This window comes from Oryctolagus cuniculus, chromosome 13 (genome assembly GCF_964237555.1).
Source record: "Oryctolagus cuniculus chromosome 13, mOryCun1.1, whole genome shotgun sequence".
Taxonomy (NCBI): domain Eukaryota; kingdom Metazoa; phylum Chordata; class Mammalia; order Lagomorpha; family Leporidae; genus Oryctolagus; species Oryctolagus cuniculus.
Window position 1 is genome coordinate 43,768,048 of NC_091444.1, and position 24,303 is coordinate 43,792,350.

Below are 24,303 nucleotides of genomic sequence, written 5' to 3' on the forward strand. Positions count from 1 at the left end.
TTTCATGAAGTTGTTTATTCTTGTTATGGAAACTTGGACTCAAGTAATCCTGGTTATTCTGGAAAAAGCACCTTGTTTGTAGGGATCTTTAATCATCCTTTTCTACAATCACCTCTCCATGAAGCACCTTTCTTCTTTGTCGTAACATATGAAAGTAGAGTTGTGGAAACACTTTATCAAAGAAAAGAAAACAAAGAATGACAAACTTACATGTGAAACCTGCTTAATGTTACAGACCTTGGCTACCTGCCTAGTACACACAGATCAGAGGAAGGCGGAAGAGTACTATGGGAGGCCCACACCCCTCATGCTTAAGTATTTTAATACCATGTACTGTTGAGTTTTTAAGCATAAATACCTTGATAAATACACCTTCAAAATGACCTTGGAAGTCATGTTTGAATTAGAATTCTTCAACTCCTTATAATATCGTGCCAAAACATTCCAGTAAAGCAAAGCTGGCTCACAGGGCCTTTCTCTCTGCTCTATTGGCTGTCTCCTGTACCAGGAGGGGTCTCACATCCAAGCTTCCTCCACACCTTGGCTAAGCTGTGATCTCAGGGTGCAAACCCAGGTGAGACAGTGAGCACACGGACAAAAGCCTATACAGACCCAGATGTGCACACGGGGCAGCAGGTGCCATGACCGCCAGTTTCCAGAATGGGACCTAGGAGAAGGTGGGGTACTGGATGGAGGGGTAAGCAGTGAAGGGGCACAGCAGGGCCCTCTCAACAGCGCCCAGCTCACAGTCTTCATGGCTGAGTCTAAGGGGAGTTAGTCTTTTATATACAAATACCTAAATGGATAAGGTCAGCTGGACAAATGGTAATCTGTCCAATCAGATGCACAGAATATATTAAACCAAACCAAAGCTTTAAAGCTCAGTATAAATGCTAGTGAGTCAACAAATTAACTGTATTCAATACAAATGTAAAACTGTCTGAAAATGATACAAAGAGTAACCAAATCAATAAACCTAATCACAAAACCAGCTTTGAGTGTCTTGCTTACACAATTCTGGATAAAAAGTTTTTAGAATGCAACTCCAACGGAGCAAAAATGCACATAAAAGGTGTTCTCTCTCTTTTTTTTATTTAGGTACTTCTCATCTTGATAAATGTAGCCATTATGTTACATCTGGTGGACTAAATATGTTCAGATCATGTACACTTAAAGCTAACTGACCAAGTATTGCAAATACTTCTTTAAAATCTGAGTTTAATAGAATGTGTGAGCTTGAGCACTAATCCCGGCTTGATTTACCAGGTGGGTGATTTTTAAGCAATTCACTTAATCTCCCTCATCCGGAATGCTCTCACTGGCAAGTAAGAAATGTCACATCCTCTAAGTACTAACATATGTAAAGAGTACTTTTAAATAGCAAGGAAATTGATAAGCCAAGCGCAGTTAGTTGATACAACTTTTGCTATGGATGTCCGGGTAGAGATCCATCTTCCTGGCTGGAGGACACTCGGGCAAGTGGGCCTCTCAGAACCCTTCAGCCTGCTGACCTGGGAAGCTGTTACTGGCACAGGCCTGAGTCTAACACAGCCAAAGGCTACCAGTTTGCAGCTGAAGCGTTGGGAACCTGGGTTTCTGTGCAGATGCTTCAGTGGTCACGAGAAGAGGGAAAACCCGAGGCCTTATGTGTATATGACAGACACCTAACGTGCCCAGCTCTTCTCAAGGCCTGCTACCATTCATTAGGTGCTGAGAAAGGCAAGGAGCGTGAACAGTGCATTAACCCCCTAAGCACTCCTGACGTGGCTCAGGTGGAACACTTGACACAGACTCCTGCTTAATTGACAGAGATAAGGGGGAAAACACGCTCTGACTATTAAGTCAATTTTGGTTTCTGAAACGCTTTAAAGTTGGAGACCTCAAGGGGCTGGCCCAGTTTTATGCTCACTTCCATTCAATGAAACATTTCACACTGCGTCAATGCAGACTTCAAATTCTATAAACTTTCTCCTTTCCTTTTTCTCTCTACTAACATCGGTCTCTCACTTTATCAAGAAGGGAAAGGCCGGCGCCGCAGCTCACTAGGCTAATCCTCCGCCTTGCGGCGCCAGCACACCGGGTTCTAGTCCCGGTCGGGGCGCCAGATTCTGTCCTGGTTGCCCCTCTTCCAGGCCAGCTCTCTGCTGTGGCCAGGGAGTGCAGTGGAGGATGGCCCAAGTCCTTGGGCCCTGCACCCCATGGGAGACCAGGAAAAGTACCTGGCTCCTGCCATCGGATCAGCGCGGTGCACCAGCTGCAGCGCGCCTGCCGCGGTGGCCATTGGAGGGTGAACCAACGGCAAAGGAAGACCTTTCTCACTGTCTCTCTCTCTCTCACTGTCCACTCTGCCTGTCTAAAAAAAAAAAAAAAAAAAAAAAAGAAGGGAAAATAATTTTATTAAGAAGGGTCACATTTCATGACGGTGACTACCAAAATTTGACCTAAAAATCTATCACTACTCAATGCTTTCATGAAGTGACTAAAACCTCCCTAATTCACAGCAACCACTGAGAGATGATGAGAAATTAGGGAGGAGTCTGAATTATTCAAAGTATCTTTCAAAAAGCAGCATTATTACTTTCAAGTATATAGAGTAATACAAACAGAACTAAATAGAACTCCTGGATGATCTGTCCAAGTCTGTTCTTCACAAATAGAAATGGTCTGAAATTTTCCTGAATAGAATTCTAAATGCTTGTGAATCATTCCTTGATGCATGTTTTAAAAAGCTAATCATACTAAGCATACTTTTAAATGACTTTGAAAAAACAATCATTTGTATATCAATTCACTTACCTTTTTTCTCATCATCAGTAAGGTCTCTGACTCACTACCCCTTTGATTATCACAAGTAATGAATAAATTTGGGATTGAATATATAAGGTTTAACATATTTGTAAGCAAGTTATTTCTTATTATCTTTCCTTGCTCACTGGTAGCTATCAAAAACCCTCACATCATATGCTAAAACAAACTACTAACAGAAATATATACTTACGTGGTATATATGAAGCCATGGTTATAAGAAGAAAGTAGTAGTAGTCAAAAGAGACATTGTATTTGTTAGGAAGTCGTATTGAAAACATCCCCGATTTCTTCACATACGGCAAGGCAGCATATATTGTAAGAAGTTCACCAGCAACTCCAACAGGATATAAGATGATAAAAAAATTATATCTAGAGAAAGAAAAACCTCAGAGAATTATTTTTCTAGAAAAACTACTCGATTTTATCTCATGGTTGTTTTGTTACTTCTGGTATTTAAACTTGAAAATTTTTCTTTCTGTACATACTTATTACAACCTCACAAAACGTTAATTTTTCTACTTTAATCACCTGCTTGCTAATTATCACCCTTTCTTCTACAGCAGTTTCCATTTCAAAAGGCAAGGTCTTCATAAAACAAAAAAGTCAACTTACTTTACAGTATTGAAATAGAAGTACACTTAGAAATTTTTAAAAATGTATATGCAGTTTTTTAAACTATGAGTACTGGGGCCTGCACTGTGGCACACCAGGTTAAAGCCCCAGCCTGAAGCGCCAAAATTCATATGAGCACCAGTTCGCAACCGGCTGCTCCTCTTCTGATCCAGCTCTCTGCTATGGCCTGGGAAAGCAGTGGAAGATGGTCCAAGTGCTTGGGCCCCTGCACCCATGTAGGAGACATGGAAGAAGCTCCTGGCTCCTGGTTTCAGATCAGCCCAGCTCTAGCTGATGTGGCCATTTGTGGAGTGAACCAGTGGATTCTCTCTGTCTTTCCCTCTCTCTGTCTGTAATTCTACCTCTCAAATAAATAAATAAATCTTTATTTTTTAAAAAAAAAACAGTTAAGATCCTGATTTTAATTCTAAATATGCTAATTATCAAAGTGGCAAACTTTGTACAGTTACTAAAAAGTAAAATACATAATTACTATTGCAGAAAACTGATCATACTTCCTAAAGCATCAGTAACTACTAATGTGTAGATTGTCTAAAATTGCTTTCATAACAAAGTAAGTTACCTCCTGAATTCTCCCACTCAAGGAATAGCTAGCAAGCTTAAAACAGAACTGAGAAAGTTATATTCAAGCTGCCCAGTCACTATCTGTCCAATTGCGTTGTGGCAAGGACTCCAAACCAAGGTGGATTAGGCATCATTTATGCCTCTGGGAGGAAGAGCCTGTGTTTTACTGTCTCCAACAGGAAGGGCTCAAAGATCTAAGACAATGACACCCCTCCAGTGAGGAAAATCAGTTCTTACCAAGTCAACCATTACATAACAGCACAGAAGATTACGGTCACAATTTTGATAGAAAAGACATCAAGTGAATCTGTACTTCATTTAATTGTTTTGTTGGCATTAAGAAATATCTAAAAGGGGCCAGCATTGTGGCTCAGCAGCAGCCACAGCACAGGTATCCCATACTGGAGCACAGGCTGGAGTCCTGGCTGCTCTTCTGGTCCAGTTCCCTGCTAATACACCCAGGAAAGCAGCAGAGGACAGCTTAAGTTCTCGAGCCCCTTCCACCTATGCAGAAAACCCAGATGGAGTTCCAGGCTCCTGGCTTAGGCCTGGCCCAGCCCCAGCTGTTCGCAGGGCTGTGCATTGGTGGATGGAAGATCTCTCTCTCTCTCTCTCTCTCTCTCACTCTTGCCTTTCAAATTAACAAATCTTAAACAAATAAACAAATACCAAGAAATATCTATTCAAAAAATGAAATAAATTTATGAGTTCTGAAAAAGCTTGGATAAAACTTAAAAATCTCCTGACTCCCGCAGGCCATGACTACAGGAAGGTAAGAGATGGTAGTATCTGCCTAAATAGATTAACTGTTATAGAAAGAACGATTCCTTTACTGTGCACTTATAGCCTCGCTGTGCTTGCCTTGAATGCACCTACTTTCTTGCAAGTCGTGTGTAGTTGTATATATCAATTAAATAGTGCTCCTATCTCAATTTTTGAAGTCAAATAACTGAACCTTTATATTCCCTTCCCAAATAAAACATCCAAAGAGACTAAGTTGTTTTTTCTACTGTTGTTTTACTTTACTAGCTTTCACATGATTTTTCTGGTACCATCGTTCTTAAACAGAAAAAAAAAAAATCACTCATAGAATAAAGTAGGTTAAAGCCTTAAAGACAGTGACAGTTTCTAATGTGAAGGAACAAACTATGTGATTTATCTGACTTTATCTGCACCTTAAAATGATTTCATGTCACTAAATGTCTAAGTTCTAAGGGCAGTAATGCGAGATTTAACTATTTATAGACCACATTCAACAAAAGATACAGCATTTTCTTGAAGATTCTCAATTGCCACCTAAAATTTTTTCAAGGGAATGAATATTTTAAATTAAAATGGAAATCAATAAGACAAAGATAATTCAATATACAATTATCTGTTCTTTGGCCTTTTCCAGGAACACTTTTAACACACAAATAGAATAAAAAGTATATTGAAACCAGTAGGGCAAACTGTTTATAAGAAGCCATTCCAAAAGGGAAATTTCCTTTGAGAGTAACAGTTTTAATACTTGAATATAACTCTTATTTTAGGTTACTTAACAAGGTTGGCAAATATATTTAGATTTCTGAGATTCTTAAGATTTTTACACATGAGATCTAATTATTCATGATTTAAATTAACTGACATGATAATATTCTAACATGCACTGCAAAGTAAAGATCTGATAATATCTTGTTTAACACTGAAGCAGTACACAAATGTTCTTTAAACCAGCCATTTAAACATGCAATGGCAGAGTTCTGAACTTTCTCAGAAATTCAGGACATGCAAACACATTCCAAAATGCAGACAGACAAAGCATGAAAGACTAATGAGCTTGGACTATGGAAAATGTGCAGTGTGCATTCAAACAAATTATGCAAGTACGGCCCAGGAAAGGTGATTATATGATGAATTAGTACTTTTGAAGGTACTGCAAGTTCAGAAGACTGTCCTGAAAAATCACACCGACACACACTCCAGGATTAGTGTACAGACAAGCCCATGCAGCAGAAGTGAGCATGTTCTCACCGACAGTAGGAATAATGCCAACCAAACACAGAAATGGTAGCAAAACTTGCTATGAAAGATGATATATGCAGAGCTCAGTTTACAATTAGCAAGTATTTTATTATATGCAAAGAAGTAAGCCACAATTGTATCACAAATATCTATAAAAGAACTAGAAATATTTAAATAGTCTGAAAGAACAAATAATATTAACAATATTTATCCTTATGTTCAGATTATAGTAATTTTAAAGTTTTTTTCCTGTTCTAAGTTTATTTATAAATCCTAGTTTATTATATTTAACAATGTTTAATAAATGAGTTATAAAAAGGAAATTACCACTTAAGAAAAATATTAGGCTTTTAACTCAACTAGCTCAGGATCATCCTCAAATTAAGAAATGCCAAAGTACTAAAAAATAAACAGAAATACAGAGCATTTTGTATCTCAAAGCATTCTTTGTAGTATTAGAAGACAACATGATGTACATTCTAGCAATAGAGAACTGGTTCAGTCACACTGAGGAATGCTGTGCACCATGAAAGAGTTAGACTAAGATGTACTGAGTAAAAAGAACAAAGAGCCCCAAAGATATAAATAAAAAGCAAATGTATTGATGTGTTAAAAACTCACATCTGTGTTTTTTTGTAATATAAAAAAGTCTAGATGGATAAACTCCAAACTGTTTCCTCCATGGGAAGAGAGTGGGTTGGTAGGAGTACAAACAGGAACATTCTACCTGTATTCCATACACTTCTATACTGTTTGAACTTCTTACAAGGAAAATATATTACCTGCTCATCCTGCAGTGGCCTCTACCTGACACAGCCATCTATCTATTAGGTTGTTTTCTGTCTTTATCTTGAGAGGACGCATGATTTTGTTCATGCCTGCATCTCAGGTGTTCAGTAAGTACACACTATTTGCCATTATTATTATTATTATTGCTACTATAAATATAAAATAGAGAACAGAATGAACAAATCTATACTAGTTCATGATTTCTTCTCCAAAGAGCAGTTCTGTATTTATAACTTTGTAAAGTATCAGTTGTTCAGAGAATCCAAATTTCAAAAAGAAAAGGGTATCTTTTGCTTTAAAAACTGTTGCTTTAGAATAGATATATTTGGGAGCCATCACTGTGGCGTAGCAGGTGAAGCCGTTGCCTACAGCACCAGCATCCCATATGGGTGCCAGTTCTAGTCCCGGCTGCTCCACTTCCAATCCAGCTCTCTGCTGTGGCCTGGAAAGGCACTGAAAGATGGCCCAAGTCTTTGGGTCCCTGCACCCACGTGGGAAACCCAGAGGAAGCTCTTGGCTTCAGATGGGCCCAGCTCTGGCCATTGCAGCCATCTGGGGTGTAGGGAGCAACTTGGACTATACTGTTACTAGAATTAAGACTTATTCTATGCATCTGCTCTCCCACAATGTGGCGCTGGGAGAGGAGCGTACAGCTTCTACCCAGCTGCCTCTCACCAACTTGACAAGCTGCAAGAGCCGCTCCTGATTGGAGGAGAGCGGCGCGCTCGGCGTGTGGGTAGCAGAGCACGGATTGGTGGAGAGGACTATATAGGAGGAGAGAGACGGCATGGTGGTATGGGTTGGTTGGAGAGTGCGTTGGAGAGTTCGCGGGGAAGTTCGTTACTTCGTTCTTTCTCATTTCTCTCTACTCATTCTTGCTTTGGGAGTTTACTGTTTACTTATTCTTACTTTACTATAGAAAGGACTTGTAAAAAAAGGGAACAACAAGCGTCTGGTCTGGTGCGGAGGAGTGAAACAGTGGATGAAAGACCTACCTCCCTCTCTCTCTCTTTCTGCCTCTCTATATCTCGGCCTTTCAAATAAATAAATAAATATTTTAAAAATAGATATATTTGGAACTACTGAAATATAAATTTTGTCTAGATTCCAAATAACGCAATTTCAAGTAACTGTGCTTTTATGAAGGTCTGCGTTTGCTACCTAAAGTAAAAAAAAAAAAATTATATTTATAAAAAAAAAAAATTGCAAGTGTTAGATTGAACAGCAATTTAAAGCAACTGGATAAAATATCATAGTTTGATAGTTTATTTACATAATTTCAAAAATGCACAATGTGCTTTCGATGGATGACCTAGTGTCTGAGTTCCTTTTCTGAGTCAAGATCCTGATTTCAGCTTCTTGCTGATGCAGACTGGGAGACAGTAGTGATGGTTCAAGTAATTGGGTTCCTGCCACCCACATGGGATACCTGGATGCATTCCTGGCTCCCAGCTTTGGTCCTGGCCCAGCCCAAGTAATGGAAGCATTTGAGGACTGAACCAGCAGAAGAGAATTCTCTGTCCGTCTATCTCTCTAACTGCCTCTCATAGAAATACTATTTTAAAAGTGGATGTTTGGGCCAGCGCTGTGGCTCATTTGGTTAATCCTCTGCCTGCAGTGCCAGCATCCCATATGGGCACCAGGTTCTAGTCCCAGTTGCTCCTCTTCCAGGCTAGCTCTCTGCTGTGGCCCAGGAGGGCAGTGGAAGATGGTCCAGGTGCTTGGGCCCCTGCACCGCATGGGAGACCAGGAGGAAGCACCTGGCCCCAGGCTTCAGCTCAGCACAGTGCCGGCCGTGGTGGCCATTTGGGGGGTAAACCAACAGAAGGAAGACCTTTCTCTCTGTCTCTCTCTCTTTCTCACTGTCTATAACTCTGTAACTCTACCTGTCCAAAAAAAAAAAAAAAAAAAAAAGTGGATGTTCAATTCTGAGGTTAAGGATAGTCATATAACTTGTCTTATATTGGTTTCACTCCAAACATACATTAATGTGATTCATCTCTAATCATTACAGTAAGATTTTGGAATATAAATTATAACACTGCTAATATCCAAAACAAAACAGCATTCTGACATCATGAGACTTAAACACAAATTTTAATTGGGTGTTAGCTCAGCACACAAAATAAGCATGCACAAGACAGTGAGAAACTAAACTGCAAGACATTGCCACCTGGCCCATTTAATGAAGTATGGCAAGTGGTCGAGAAGACTGAATGTGTAGAAGGAATAGCGAGTGATCTCTGTCACAGTCCACGAGACCAGAAAAAGCACCACACTCTCCTCATTCTGGATCTGCAGAATTACAGAAAAATCCACAGTGTCCTTCAACCACGGTGTCCTTGAACTTAGGTTTCAATGAAGATATTTCTTTCTAATGATTTGTTATCTTTTATTACAATGGAATGTTCAGGTTAGACAAATGCAATAAAGAAAACAATGCTGTCACTATTACATAGTTATAGCCATGAAACTTAAGTATGTCCTATATACAAAAACAGTCAAATTCAGATTGGTTTTCTTCACTCCACCATCCCAGGACATCCTCACGTCCTCTAATGAGAACCTGGAATCTGACTCTTCTACCTGTGTTAGTCACTGACTCATACCTATTCTATCCCTAACACTCACACCGACTCCTGCTGCTCACTCATCTCTGTCCCAGTACCACTAATTTAATTCAGGCACTGATCTCGCATCCAGACTATTCTAATGGCCTCTTAAATAATCTTTCCCCTCTATATATTCTTCATGGATGAAAGTTTCCTCTTAAAAATAAAATAGATACAAGAAAGAAAAAACCCACGAAACACACTGGAATCAGTTTCACTGGTTCCCCCACCATGCAACAGGATGAAATGATGAACTCTTTGACACCTGAGCGAAACAGTCAAGGTTCGCTACAACCGGAGCCCAGGCAGCTCTCTCATTTACAACCGCTCATCCCTTCTATCGACTTCTCTGGTGATGCTAAGCTTTGTGTGGCTTCCAGAACCTCTGAATTTCATGTCTTCACACGTGCTGATCCCCTCTAGTAAGAATGCTACTTCCTCATGGCTTCCCACAGAAAACCCTCTATCTTTCAAGATTCTGCTACAACATCACACCCTGTGGAAAGCTTTTCCCAAAGCTCCCACTCTCCCTGAGCAGTTACCTCCCTGCTCACCTCCCTTCTCTATCCCACTTGCCAGTTTGCACCAGGATTTGTCTGGCTAGCTGCTGTGCAGCAGATAATGCTCCTCCCTTGGGAAGCCTTCCATCACTTCTGAGGATCAGACGGAGTCCGTCGCTATCCTGCAACGTACACTGCTTGCTTCAAAGCACTTGATGCTAACAGAATTTACTAAGTATTTGTATAACTACCCCATTACAGGCTCCACAAGGTGGGAGTCCTGTTTCTACTGTAAGGAGTCACACCCCCAACACAGACAGTGCAAGCCCAGAACGTGTGCAGTTAACATGCTATAAGGTTCAATGTTTGTCTGACTGCCCCCACTTTCCCATAGCCAGGACTTTTGACAGCTGCAACTGCCTGTTTCTTTTCTAAGTCCAGAACTCAGCACAGAGCTAAGTGTACAGAATGAATCCAAGCAATGTTGGTTGGAGGTGGTGTTGGTTGCAACCGTTAAGATGCCCTTGTGATCTATAGAAACAGTTTGTTACTGACTTGACCCAGAAAACCCCATAAAATCATGCAAATCAAGAGATTCAGATCTTCACATCCACTTTGGAAACACTCAAGAAACTGTCCAGGCCATCAGGGGTAGGCATATCCAAAAAGCCACCAATTATCTGAAAGACGCTACATTAAAGAAGCAATGTGGGGCTGGCGCTGTGGCGTAGCGGGAAGAGCAGCCACCTGCAGTGCCGGCATCCCATACGGTTGCTGGTTCGAGTCCCTGGCTGCTCCACTTCTGATCCAGCTTTCTGCTATGGCCTGGGAAAGCAGCCCTTGGGCCCCTGCAGCTACATGGGAGACCTAGAAGCCCCTGGTTCCTGACTTCAGATAAGCTAAGCTCTGGCCATTATGGCCATTTGGGGAGTGAACCAGCAGATGGAAGACCTTTATCTCTGTCTCTCCCTCCCACTGTCTGTAATTCTACCTCTCAAATAAATAAATGAAATCTAAAAAAAAAAAAGGAAAGAAAGAAAGAAAAGACACCCCCTGAAACACCTGCATCCCGTATCTGAGTGCCTAAGTTTAAGTCCCGGCTCTGCTTCTGAGCATAGCTCTCTGCTGTGTACACCCTGGGAGGCCGTAGGTGATGGCTCACGTGCTTGAGTTCAAGCCACCCACGTGGGAGACCTGGATTGAGTTCCCAGTTCTGGGCTTCAGTCAAGCCCAGTTGACTGTTGCAGGCATTTGGGAGGTGAACCAGTGAATAAATGATCTGGCTTTCTGCCTTTTAAAGAAAAATGAGAGTAAGTAAAAATTTAAATAGATAAGAGTGTTGGCTGAATTAATTACAGAGTGGGATACAGGTCCCAAAGGGTATCTATTGTCTGAGGAAAACAAACAGTGGCCGGCGCCACAGCTCACTAGGCTAATCCTCCACCTTGCGGCACTGGCACACTGGGTTCTAGTCCCGGTCGGGGCGCCGGATTCTGTCCCGTTTGCCCCTCTTCCAGGCCAGCTCTCTGCTGTGGCCCGCGAAGGCAGTGGAGGATGGCCCAAGTGCTTGGACCCTGCACCCCATGGGAGACCAGGAGAAGTACCTGGCTCCTGCCATCAGATCAGCGCGGTGCGCCAGCTGCAGCGCACCGGCCATTGGAGGGAGAACCAACGGCAAAGGAAGACCTTTCTCTCTGTCTCTCTCTCACCGTCCACTCTGCCTGTCAAAAAATAAAAAAATAAAAATAAAAAAGAAAAGAAAAATAGAAAGTCAACCAAAAAGAAAGAAAGAAAGAAAGAAAGAAACAAAGAAAGAAACAAAGAAAGAAACAAAGAAAGAGTAACATTAAGGCAGAGATCCCTGGGAGAATAAAAAGATCAAATGGATGCTGTTTCCTTGGCACCTGCCACTCTCTACACTCCCTAGCTTCTTTCTTTTATCTTTTTAGATTTATTTATTTATTTGAAAGTCAGAGTTACACAGAGAGAGCAGAGAGGCAGAGAGAGAAAGAAGTCTTCCATCCACTGGTTCACTCTCCAATTGGCTGCAACAGCCACAGCTGTGCTGATCCAAAGCCAGAAGCCAGGAACTTCATCCAGGTCTCCCTCACGGGTGCAGGGGCCTAAAGACTTGGGCCACCTTCTACTGCTTTCCCAGGACATAGCAGAGAGCTGGATCCGAAGTGGAGCATCTGGGACTCGAACCAATGCCCACATGGGATGACAGCGCTGCAGGCAGTGGATTTACCTGCCACGCCACAGCAATGGCCCTTTTAGCTTTTCTAATGCTGGCCGCACTGTCTTTATGTTTCTTTATCTTCATTCTCAAGAATCCTTGTGGTCCTGGCCCAGTTATTACACTCACTCACTGCCTGAGATAGTCTCTTTTACTCTGTCAATGCTGTGCTCCCGCTTTTAAACTACAAAGCAACTGTACTGAACACACAGTCTGGCTCTCCATGTGGCATGTGCTGGCTTCTCTCCAGTAGGGACCAGGTGGATCAAGTGGGCTGGGTGAAAGACAGGAATCAAGATGGCTAACTGTAGAGTGCTAGAGAGGTCAGCAGGTCAGTGATCTGTTCCCGGGCAGGAAGGAGCCCAGGGCAGCTACTAGGAAACTGACAAGAGGCTAGTGTCAGTCCCAGAGCACACAGGAGACAAGCAGGCATCAGAGGTGTATGAAGGAGGCCCAACCTGTCCTCAGGTGGATGGGGACTGGGAAGGCTGTCTGGGAGGTCAGTGAGTAGAACTGGAAATGCCTATCATGGGCGTAAGCAGCGCCAATCTTCTGATAGTCAGCATGGCGTTCCCTGTGCCTCAAAGGTTTAAGCTATTCATCAGCTGTCATTAGGTCTGTCTCTCATCATGCTTCAATCAACAGTTTATTCTTTTCCAATTTTGTTAATCCTTTTAAAAATCATTTTTAAGTAACCAATTACAATTGTGCATATTAACACTGCGAAACCTGTTGATCTGAAACACGGATGCAATCACTGAATAGCTACGTCAGCTAATTACCACGCAGCACCTCACACACTTATCATTTATTTGTGGTGAGAACACTCAACAGCTACCGTCTCAGCACACAATACACTGTTATTAACAACAGCTCTGTTGTTGTACAATGGACTCTTGAACTTACCTTCTGCCATCCAATAGTGTTCTTAAGCATATTCCCCTAACTGAAATTCTGTGTCCTTTAACTCCCTTCCAACTTCTCATTTTATCTTTCCCATTTGTTCTCCAGAACTACATTTAGTTTTTATGTCCAATGCTACAATACTCAATGCTAAATGAGGAAAAATAAACTGTTTAGACTGACAACTTCAATTATATACTCAAATAGAGTAACTCTAATAGAAAATTTTATAGAAAAGAAAGTTTCCAGTTAATTATGTCAGAATATGAATATTAATTTTAAAAACCAGTCAACATGAGGAGAGTATATTGTGGCTACAAAATGACAGTACTTGGCTTTGCTTGTTATTTCTGTCATTGTACTAAAGCACTACGTCAAAGAACAATGACACATTCAAACCCAACTCCTTTTTAACTGAAGCTAAATCTGTAAAAGATAATATTTGCATTCCTACGAAGGAGAGCCTCTCCTGCAGGCTCAGGTGGACGATGCTTCTGCAGCACTTACCGGTTTTATACTGTGAGTAATGAGCCACACCATGAAGATTCTTGAACTCACTTGGACCCCAGTCACAAGCACAGAAGTAGGTACGATTCCTTAAGGAGAAAAACAAGTCAGCTATTGCCCTAAAGGCGATTTATAACAAAAATTAAAATTAAAGCAACACTCACCAATTAAACAGTGGACTATCTGTAAGCAAATAAAAAAATCACAAATCAATAATATGAAGCATAAAATAAATCCCTGTTAGCATTGGTATTTAACAAATCTATAGGAGGTATGTAATTAGTGAAATAAGATTGGTTTCACTCAACAAAAAATTTTAAGATAAATATTACAATATAGAAAAACATGATTAAAAAACTTACCTCAAGCAAGGCAAAAGTCTGGAAAAACTTAAGTGTCTTCTGGATACTTTTATATAAACCTCTGTGTGTTCCTTTTTCCATATAAAAACGTACCATGGCAATTGCCAGAACCAACCACCTACAGAAAATGAAAACATTTTATAAAGGTCTATGAAATTAATACCACCAATCCATACATTATAGCAGCACCACTCACAACAGCTTAAAAGGTGGCAGCAACCCGAGTGTCCCTCAATGACTGAATGTGGATAAGCGGAGTGTGTATGTATTAAATGCTGGGACGCTTTTCAGCATTAGGAAGGAAGGAAATTATCACACAGGCTACAACATGGATGAACCTTGAAGGCACAACGCTCAGTGAAACAGGCCACGCACAAGAAGACAAATACTGCACGATTTCTGTTCTATGAGGTCCCGAGAGCAGTCACGTTCATAGACACAGACAGCAGAATGGTGGTTACAGGGGGCTGGGTGCAGAAGGCACGATGGGGAGCTGGTGTTTAATGGGTACAGACCTTAACACAAGGAATATGAAGAGATATTTAAGAGGGATAAGGAGCACAAGTGGATAATTCATTTCAGTTTTGCAAGATGAAAAGTTAGAGAGATGTGCAGGAGTGATGGCTGCACATGAGAAAGTGCTCAGTGACACAGAACTTAAACAAAGAAACAAATGGAAACAGCACATATTTCACCAAGATCTCAAAGACACTGATTCCTGAAAACAAAGGCCACAATTTGTATGGTACTATTTATGCTTTTACTATGCTTTTAGTTCATTATTCTACTTTTTCAAAGTCCACAGGAAAAAATGACAAGTTGTATTTTTACGTTGAATCTCAAGAGAGGAACAGAATATGAGACACCTACTCCATACAAAACAACGTCCATTGCATTTCTGGCTTCAGCAAAAAACACCTGACAAAATGAAGAATTAGTTTTATGTATCCCAGTCAAGTTTATCATAAAGCACTGACAACTATAAAAGAATATCTTGAGGTTAAAGAGCCATCAAGCTATATGTGTATGGATAAATATGAACAATTACATACACCTATAAGTAAATTCATTAAAGAGAATCACCAATTTATACTGACATAAGTTTCACTAAATAAAAACAACTGCCGTATCACAGAAGGGATTAACAAAGATGATGGGACATGAGCCAGTCCCTCACTTTTTAACCTACATTTGTATATTACATATGGATTCCGTTCCCTGAGTTACGGGGACTTACAGTATAAGCTAACACTGTGGCTACCAGCTTTCTCACTCTACATTTCATTCTTCCTAGTCACTGACAGGAGGTAATTTTTTTCCAGTTTCCCTTGCAATTACAAAGGCACATTTAAGAAACTGGCCTCAGCTTTGAAGAAAAAAACCCATGGAAGTAAGTGCCCACCTCAGCCTTTCAGATTAGTGGTCTCCCAAGTCTCCAGCCTAACAGATTTACGAATAATAAAATATGCAGTTTTAACTTTTTAACTAAACAACACTCATCCAATGGGCAAACAGCTTTAAAGGATCCTACAAAGAAATCAGTGATTGCCTATGGTGAAAATCCAAGTTTAATAGAACAATACGAATGGTGAAATGCCACTTCTCTTTAGCACGGAACAAGATACAAGCAACGATTCTCTTATCAGATATGACAAGAAGGCAGGCAAATGTCTGAAATACAAAGATTTGTGAAATGTAGAAATATTGGTAAAAAGAAGTATCTTTCCGGTATGGTTTCTATATTGTAGATACCATTATAAATGCATTACACACTAACTTTTGATAGTCACGATAATCCTATGAAAGGAACTACTATGACCCTTGTTTACTGCTGGCCCTGTTCTGGCTCGAAATATATTCTGTGTCCTGAAACATCAGCTAATCAGAACAGCTCATATTTAAATTACAAATGCATTATAAAACTATATGGAGAGCCTATGTTCAAATATTTTATCCAATAGTTTGCTATCAAAAAAGTGTGAGGGTCACTCTTACAGATGCGACAGTCGTCAGGCAGACAGTAAAGCCACTCACCCCCAAGTCTCAGAGTAAGTTACTGGCTGGGCCTGAAGCAGAACCCGAGACCTCCACATCCCCAGTCCTGTTCTCCTTCCATTATACCGCAAGTCCACTGGATTCAACTGCTAGTTTCATCTCGTGAAAACCAACACTGAATTCAGGGCTGGGCTAACTGGAGGGTGCTAATCTGAATCATGGTGTAGGTACTTTCCAGGATTAAAATGTGATTTCATTCTTCTCAATTCCAAGTCCCCATACTTCTAATATTCACGTTTTCCAGGCACTTGTCTGTGTTTAAGCAAACCCAAATCAAACATCTACAAAAGATAAATCTGAGAAGCAACTATTAACTTTCCAAGGAATTCATCAAAGGATTCATCTAGAAACTCCATGCATTAAATTACAAATTGTACTGCTGTTCCATAGGTGGCAGTATTGCACCAACTAGTTTAGTAGTATAATACCAATCACTAACTGTTCAAAATAAATCAACACACTCTGAGGTTCAAAAAAGATCATCAAACCATCTATTCCTTTATTTTTCAATAAAGGTGGCCAGAAATATATTGCAACTAATCAGAGCTCACTTCCCAAGTCCACCACTACTAGGGGTACACATAATCAAAGTTTCCCTAAAGTGCTTACATTTCACTAACTTTGGATATCCTTCACTGCTAAGTTTAGTAACTGGAATAAAACTCCAAAAGCAACTGGAATTTCTACAGTTAGGAATTTTTTTCTGGAATGTCATGCTTTGTTTTTCACAATATGCCAGGGCTATTGATCACATGAATACAAACAGATATCCTAATTCTTTGATGAACCAGGCTCTCATCCGGGAAACAAACAAAATATGTGTTTAGTATGTTAGAAGACTTCTTGCTTGCTTAATTCATTTATTTACTCATTCATCCTCAGGTTCAACGTGTTTTGCTAAGCCAGGTACAGAGCTAAGATGCTGTGGAATTAGAGATAAATAGGACATAGTTTCTGCCTCAGTAAGTGAGGACAACAAAGCTGTGCTAAAACAAGACACTAGACGCCATAATTTACTAAACACCAGGGACTTCTCTCTCCATTATGTCTCCAGCGCCCACGACAAGCCTTACGGAGGGAAGATCTCCATCTTCCAGCTGCCTTCAGGGCTTCCTTTTCTCCTAACATTTCTTGGAGTCGACCAGTCCCTTGAAGCTTATTTACCTCTACACCTCTCTTTTTCTGTTCATGTAACATGCTTCATAAACTTTTGAGAGATTTCAAACGTATACAAAGATACAGAGAGGGGCAGGCACTGTGGCACAGCAGGTTAACGCCCTGGCCTGAAGCGCCAGCATCCCATATGGGAAGCTCTCTGCTGTGGCCTGGGAAAGCAGTGGAGGATGACCCAAGTCCTTGGGTCCCTGCACCGCATGGGAGACCTGGAAGAAGCTCCTCCTTCTTTCCCTCTCTGTTTTTGTTTCTGGCAATCTGTCTGAAGACACTAGGTAGCTTTTCCTGCAAAGCTATCCACAATCTGAATTTTGTTAAGTAGATAATGACATATCATTTATTACACATGTCCTCTGTACTGCCTGTAAGTTGGTAGTTAATTCTTGAGGCTCGACCAAATTCACATTTTATTTTCTGGTAAGGCTAATTCATGAGTTGTGTTGAATACTTCCATTCTGAGATGCTAGCAGTCATTGATGAACATTGCCTGGATCCATCATTTCAATAGCTATAGAAAAATAATGATATCCCAATGGTCACTTCATCTCTAAACCTTCAAAGTAACCATTTTGATCTCTGACTCATACAGTCATTACTTTCCACATTGTTCACTGCCACCTCTAATCTACCTTTCCTAGATTAAACATATACTATCACTTAGTAACCAACTTGAGTATTTTAACTGCCTGTACACAGGCACTCATTGTCAATAAATAAGGCTTTTTTCTTAACTGTTGTATGGGGCTGCTATAGATTTAAGCTGTGGCTTGGGATGCCTAATCCCAGGTCAGAACTCCTGGGTAGAGTCCTGCTTCTGATCCAGCTTCCTGCTAATGCACCTGGGAAGCAGTGGATGATGACCCAAGTACCTGGGGTCCTTCCACCCATGTGGGAGACCCAGGCTGAGTTCTGGGCTCCTGGTTTCAGTCTGCCCAGTCCCCTGGCTGTTACAAACATTCGCAGAGTGAACCAGTGGGTGTAAGATATCTCTCCTTCTCTGTTACTCTACCTTTCAAATAAATATACGTATCTTTAAAAGAAAAAGGAGAGTTTGATCAACTTGACTTCATGAAGATTAAGACCACCTTAATCACTATATTCCTAAAGCTGTACTTATAAAATGCAAGAAGTTTGTATTCCTTAAGTAAAAGGTTTCTTTGTGAAAACAATAAAAAAAAAAAAAAGACCACCCGAGCAACACTGTTAAAGACAGTAAAGCCAAACCACAACTGGGAGAAAGTATTTGCAAATCACTTATCTGGTGAAGGACCTGTATCCAATCTGTAAAAAGAACTCTTAAAACTCAATAACAGGAAATTAAACAACCCGTTCAAAGAAAAAACTGGGCAAAGGATTTGAAGACATTGCAGTCAAGAAAATACACAAGCAGCAGGTGAGCACATGTTAAAAAATAGTGTCTTTAGGCCGGCGCCGCAGCTCACTAGGCTAATCCTCCACCTTGCAGCGCCGGCACACCAGGTTCGAGTCCCGGTCAGGGTGCCGGATTCTGTCCCGGTTGCCCCTCTTCCAGGCCAGCTCTCTGCTGTGGCCAGGGAGTGCAGTGGAGGATGGCCCAAGTGCTTGGGCCCTGCACTCCATGGGAGACCAGGAGAAGCACCTGGCTCCTGCCATCGGATCAGCGCGGTGCGCCGGCCGCGGCAGCCATTGGAGGATAAACCAACGGCAAAGGAAGACCTTCCTCTCTGTCTCACTGTCCACTCTGCCTGTCAAAAAAAATAAAATAAATTAAAAAAAAAAGTGTCTTTAGTCACGGGGAAAATGAAAATTAAAATCACAATCAGGTAACACAATACACAGGCTACAATGACTGGCCACACCAAGTGCTGGCAAGGATACATAGTGACTCCAAGTTTCATTCATGGTCAGCAGGAAGGTAAAATGGTACAACCACTTTGGAGAGCAGCTTAGCAGTTTCTAAGAAACTAAACATAGGACTATTACATGACCCAGCCACTTTACTCATAGATATTTAGAAAGGAAAAAATGAAAGCACGTGTCAGTATGCAGACTTGCACATGAATGTTCCTAACTTGACTTGTAAGAGCCAAATCTGCAAAGAACTCAAATGTCCATCACAGGCCAATGGTTAAGTAAATTGTGGTAGGCTAGTATATCTCTCTTCAGCAATAAAATATATCCTACAGGTATCAAAAGACATGGCGATTAACATTTTGGGAAACAAATCTTGGGTTTACTGCTCTATTAAGTCACACAATACACAGTGTGAAAATATATTCAACAGTTTCACTTTCATGGGCCAGCGCTGTGGCATAGCAGATGAAGCCAGCATCTCATATGGGCATTGGTTCGAGTCCCGGCTGCTCCACTTCCAATCCAGCTCTCTGCTGTGTCCTGGGAAAGCAGCAGCAGATGGCCCAAGTCCTTGGGCCCCTGCACCCACATGGGAGACCCGGAAGAAGCTCCTGGCTCCAGGCTTCGGATGGGCGCAGCTCTGGCCGTTGCAACCATCTGGGGAGTGAACCAGCAGATGGAAGACCTCTCTCTCTACCTCTCCTTATCTCTGTGTAACTCTTTCAAGTAAATAAATAAATCTTTCAAAAAAATAGTTTCACCTGCTGCATAAAGTGCAATTTTACATTAACTATTCAACATGGGAATTACCATTCTCAAATGCCCCCTGTGCATCAGGCACCCCGCCAAGAACTTCATATTATCTCTTTATTCCTTGTAATGAACCTGCAAAGTAGCTGTTTTGTTCCAATTTCATTGATGAAAAAACCTAAGGCAGAAAGATTAGACTACTGATCCCAGGCTACCTGGGTACAAAATACTGAGACAACCTTTAATCAGCACCTTCTTATCCTACTCACAGATTACAATGCAAGCTTGTTAGCAAGACATCTGAAGCTCCATGCGCTAGCTAGCCTGAGCTACCTGTCCACCTCCATTTTCCACTCCGTGTTTCAGGCCCTTTCCTGCTGCCTCAATGGACATCTAGCAATGTCCCATCCTGGCACCCTCACTCGCACTGTTTCCTCATCTTTGTCTACCTACCCTTAAAGCTCACTCTGACCGCTATGATCTCCTTCACAAACCTTCCTCTGATCCCTCCTATACGCCTGCCCTGACACCTCTGTTGAGCATTCTTGTACTGCATTTCTATATAAATATCCCAGGTTACACTTCTTCAAAGAGGGGTCTAAGACACTTAGTTTATGTCCCTCACATGACATAGGATGACGCACTTACACATGTGGGCTCGAGTTGATAAGCAAAATGAGAGAGAAAGAAAAATGCTCACTACCCTAACCAAGAACCTGCTATTAGTTAGTTCCCTAAAAATTCTGAGACCGTGGCTGGCGCCATGGTTCGCTTGGTTAATCCTCCACCTATGGCGCCAGCATTCCATATGGGCGCCGAGTTCTAGTCCCAGTTGCTCCTCTTCCAGTCCAGCTCTCTGCTGTGGATCGGGAGTGCAGCAGAGGATGGCCCAGGGGTTTGGGTTCCTGCAACCGAATGGGAGACCAGGAGGAAGCACCTGGCTCCTGGCTTTGGATCGGCATAGCTCCGGCCGCAGCGGCCATTTGGGGGGTGAACCAACGAACGGAAGGAAGACCTTTCTCTCTGTCTCTCTCTCTCACTGTCTAACTATATATGTCAAATAAAAAAAAAATTCAGAGATCCTTTAAAGGTGTTAATTCTACTACTAGGACTTCAACAACAAATAAAAGCAAATAGCGACATTATTTAATCCATTATTATACATTAACTCTATACACTCTTATGTATAATTATGGAAACTATATAGAAATACTTGACAGTTAAATGAAAATAGAAAACAGGAAGAATACAACAGAGCAGGTATTATAACCATCCTTTAAAGTATGTATTCACTCATTCAATAAGTATTTATTGAATGCTTCAAGGAGTTTACACCCTAATGGGGATGACAGACAATAAGCAATGGCAAATTAGTAAAATACACAAAAGTAAAATACACATGAAGATTTCATTATAACTTGAAGACAGTTAAATATGCATATGAAAGATGATAAAAAATGAGTGGCTATGCTAGGTTTACAGAATTAGGTCCCTTTTCACATTTATGTAATTATATTTATGGTAATTCTTAAGTACTATTTTATTGTCTTCAAAATTACAAAAAAAAAAAAAACTCTAAAGTTCTGCTAAGAGAAATAAACAACTGAGTTAAATGAGTAAACAGAACCTTAGCTAATCCTCTGCTTCCCACCCCCATGAAATGTGTGTCTTTGTCTCAGTTTCAACACTATGGTTTTCCCAACCTTATTTACTTCTGCTCTCCAACACCATCCTTCAATTCAATAAAGAAACCGTACCAGGCTAGCAGGTCATGTCTATTTCTAGAATGTATCTCATTTAAAATGTCCACTGCGTGGGTCCAACACTGTGGCGCAGTGGTTAAAGCTGCTGCCTGCAGTGCCAATGTCCCATATGGGTGCTGGTTCAAGTCTTGCGGCTCTTCTTTTAATCCAGCCCACTGCTTATGGCCTGGGAAAGCAGTTGAAGATGACCCAAGTGCTTGGGCCCCTGCATCCCTGTGGGAGACCAGGAAGAAGCTCCTGGCTCCGGGCTTCAGATCTGTTTAGCTCTGGCCATTGTGGCTATTTGAGGAGTGCATGAGTAGATGGAATACCTCTCTCTCTCCCCCCTCTCTCTGTAACTCTGCCACTCAAATAAATTTTAAAAATTTTTTTAAAAAAGGAGAAATCACTTAATTCTGCTCAGGTGAGGGAGAACACCTAGTGAAGTTCAAAGAGGCTGACTGATTAGACAGAAGTCTTGGGAGAAATGAGGACACTACACCAGAAGTGAACAGGCTGTGCAAAGATGGGGGGAGCCATGAAAACGTGGTGTTTCTGAAAATGTGTCAGAGATGTCACATGCAAGAAAATCAGAAAGGACAAGCAGGGAGCATACTGCAAACACTCCCGAGTGACACCCCAAGTCCCTTAGATTAGGGTGGAAGTGACTGAGAGTCGCCAAAGACTCAACACTGGAATTAGGCGCTGATTTTCATTTTTGAAATGGTAACCTGGCTTTAGAAATGGAGAGTGGACTTGGAAAAAAAGAGACAGCTAAACCAGTTAACACATGGCAAGTGTGCCAGAAATGTTGACGGGAGGAGACTACCACCGAGAGGTCCTGCATCTCCTACTGTCATCTAAAGGCAGCAGCACGTGAGATTATAAAATTAAGGCAGGCGGGAAAATGAAAAGTAGCACAGCCCTGGAGTCAAAGTAAGGGAGTCGGAATCCACAGATGACACTGGCTGGCTGGGATCTGCAGCTAGGGACTTCATCGCTCTGTGCCTCAGTTTCCCAATCTATGCTAACACCACGTACCCCTCACAGGACTAGAGAGGACTAAAAACGCGGTAACTAAAATAACCAGCACGGTTCATTTTACCACGTGTGGTATTCAGCACCGCGCGCTAAGCACCTAACAGATACTCAATACCACCCTCGGCAACTTAAACTCTTGTCCATCAGCTTCTTATAAACACTGAAAAACAGTTTTAACTTTCCCCTCCGCATACTTCATAATACTTCGTGTGATAATGGGAAAACTGCCGTTTTAAAAGCCAGTGCGATTTAGAAAGGAAAAATCATTTTCCCAGCAGGTTCTGATACGCAGTTGACACAGAACTCACTTCGACAGCTCACTGAAGAGCTAAAGTCACTGTGTAACGTTAGTCAGGATACACGTTCGGGGTATCAGTCAGGGAGCATGAGGCCCTAAAGATGCTGGACACGGCGGCCAGGCTCCCATAAGGTAGGGTCCCAGCTGAGAAACTCTGGGACCTACTGTGATTTAAAAAAAAAATAAAAAGTCACGGTGAAACAGAGTTCAGAAAACTCTGCCCGCACGAGGAAGTGCCCAGGAAACGGATCTGGGCCACCGGCCGGACAGCTCCGCGCTCGGGGGGTTGGCCGGACCCGGGCGCTTCTTGCACAGCAGCCGGAGGCGGCGGCACCGGGGGCGGCCGCGCCGCAGTCGCCTCCCCCGCGGGTCGGCCCCGCATTCCTGCCCGGGTCTATACTTAACCTCCGGCCCGCGCCCCGCGGCCGCCGCGCCACGCCGTGCACCGTATTAGGCAATGCCCAGCGAGCCGAGCCCCGGCCCCCCCGCCCCGCTCCGCTCCATTCAACCCGGCGGCCGCGGCCGTGGCGGCGCCCGCGCCCCTCCCCCACGCCGGCCGCCCGCGCCCCGGCGCCGCGCCGCGACCACCCGCGAACCGCCGCGCGCGCCCGCGCCCGGCCCGCTCGCCCCCCGCGCCCAGCCCCGCCCGCCGGCCAGCCCGGCCCCCGCCCCGAGCCCCTCAGGTCCCCGGCGCGGAAGCTAGCGGAGGCCTGGGAGCCGGGGGCGAGGGAGACGGCGGGGGCGCACGTACCCCGCGGTCATGGCGATGTTGTAAAAGGTGAGCCAGACGGTGGCCAGCAAGCCGCGCCGCCGCCTCTTGCCGGCGGCCTCCTTCTCCTCGCTGGCCTCCGAGGCGCCGCCGTTGGTGCCGTCCTCCTCGCTGGACACCATGGTGGCCACGCACCCGAGGGCCGTGGACGAGAGGGGCAGGGGAGTGGGAGGGGGCCCTGCCGCGCGCGCCGCCGCCTCGGTCAGCCGCCCCATGTGCCGCGTGCAGGGGGACTCAGCGCCGCCAGCCGGGCCGCCGCGAGGGGGAGGAGCGGGCGCCCCCGGCCGCCGCCCGCCGCCCGCCCCGCCCCTGCCCCCGCCTCTCGGGAGCGCGCGCGCGCCGGGGGCCGGGGCGGCCGGCCTGGACACGGGGGGCTCTGGGCCGCGGGAGCCGCTGCTGAGGCGTTGTAGGCGGCTCGGTGGAAAAATCTCCCCGCGTGCTAGCAGCAGGGGGACGTGTTCCTAGAGAGACGCGCAGACGGCAGGTGCCCTGGGAAGTGCGCCTTGGCGAGTGCGGCTGCCCGGGGCCAGGCGCGGGGAAAGTGCTTTTGTGGGTGCGGGAGCCGGTGGCGGGACCCTCCGCCGAACACTTTGCGGAGCGGAGGCGAGCGGCCACGTCGCGCCGTGTGCTCTTTGGCGGGGCGGGGAGAATGCGAGCGTGTCGCGCGCGCCTGCACTGCTGCAGAAGACGCTGCCCTGGTGGCACGGATTTCAGTTCCGCGCCG

General features: G+C 43.4%; 1 protein-coding gene across 5 annotated transcripts; it reads right to left on the reverse strand.

Annotated features, from left to right (window-relative positions):
• HACD1 (3-hydroxyacyl-CoA dehydratase 1) lies at positions 1 to 23,871 on the reverse strand. 5 transcript variants are annotated; one of them, XM_051821435.2, is made up of 8 exons: positions 23,216 to 23,351; positions 22,821 to 22,974; positions 13,919 to 14,036; positions 13,721 to 13,739; positions 13,557 to 13,645; positions 8,972 to 9,093; positions 2,999 to 3,177; positions 1 to 171 (listed from the first exon to the last, which is right to left on the reverse strand). In XM_051821435.2, exons 3-8 carry the CDS (start codon positions 14,012 to 14,014, stop codon positions 89 to 91), a joined length of 588 nt encoding a protein of 195 aa, XP_051677395.1. In that variant the 5' UTR covers positions 14,015 to 14,036; positions 22,821 to 22,974; positions 23,216 to 23,351; the 3' UTR covers positions 1 to 88. The 5 variants fall into 5 exon arrangements, with proteins under 5 accessions (XP_051677395.1, XP_069911565.1, XP_051677393.1 ...); XM_070055464.1 differs by having other exon boundaries at positions 22,821 to 22,971; positions 23,216 to 23,332; XM_051821433.2 differs by lacking the exons at positions 22,821 to 22,974; positions 23,216 to 23,351 and adding an exon at positions 23,562 to 23,871.
• Positions 23,872 to 24,303: the final 432 nt, after the last annotated feature.

What these genes read in the sequence shown, in the direction of transcription:
- HACD1 (XM_051821433.2), bottom strand. Translation starts at nt 23,794, where the DNA reads ATGGGGCGGCTGACCGAGGCGGCGGCGCGCGCGGCAGGGCCCCCTCCC. An exon ending in TTACTCACAGTATAAAACCG is followed by an intron (nt 9,094 to 13,556) that starts GTAAGTGCTGCA and finishes GTAATTCTGCAG; the next exon opens with ATCCAGAATGAGGAGAGTGT. An exon ending in TACTTCATTAAATGGGCCAG is followed by an intron (nt 3,178 to 8,971) that starts GTGGCAATGTCT and finishes TTCTTTCTCTAG; the next exon opens with ATATAATTTTTTTATCATCT.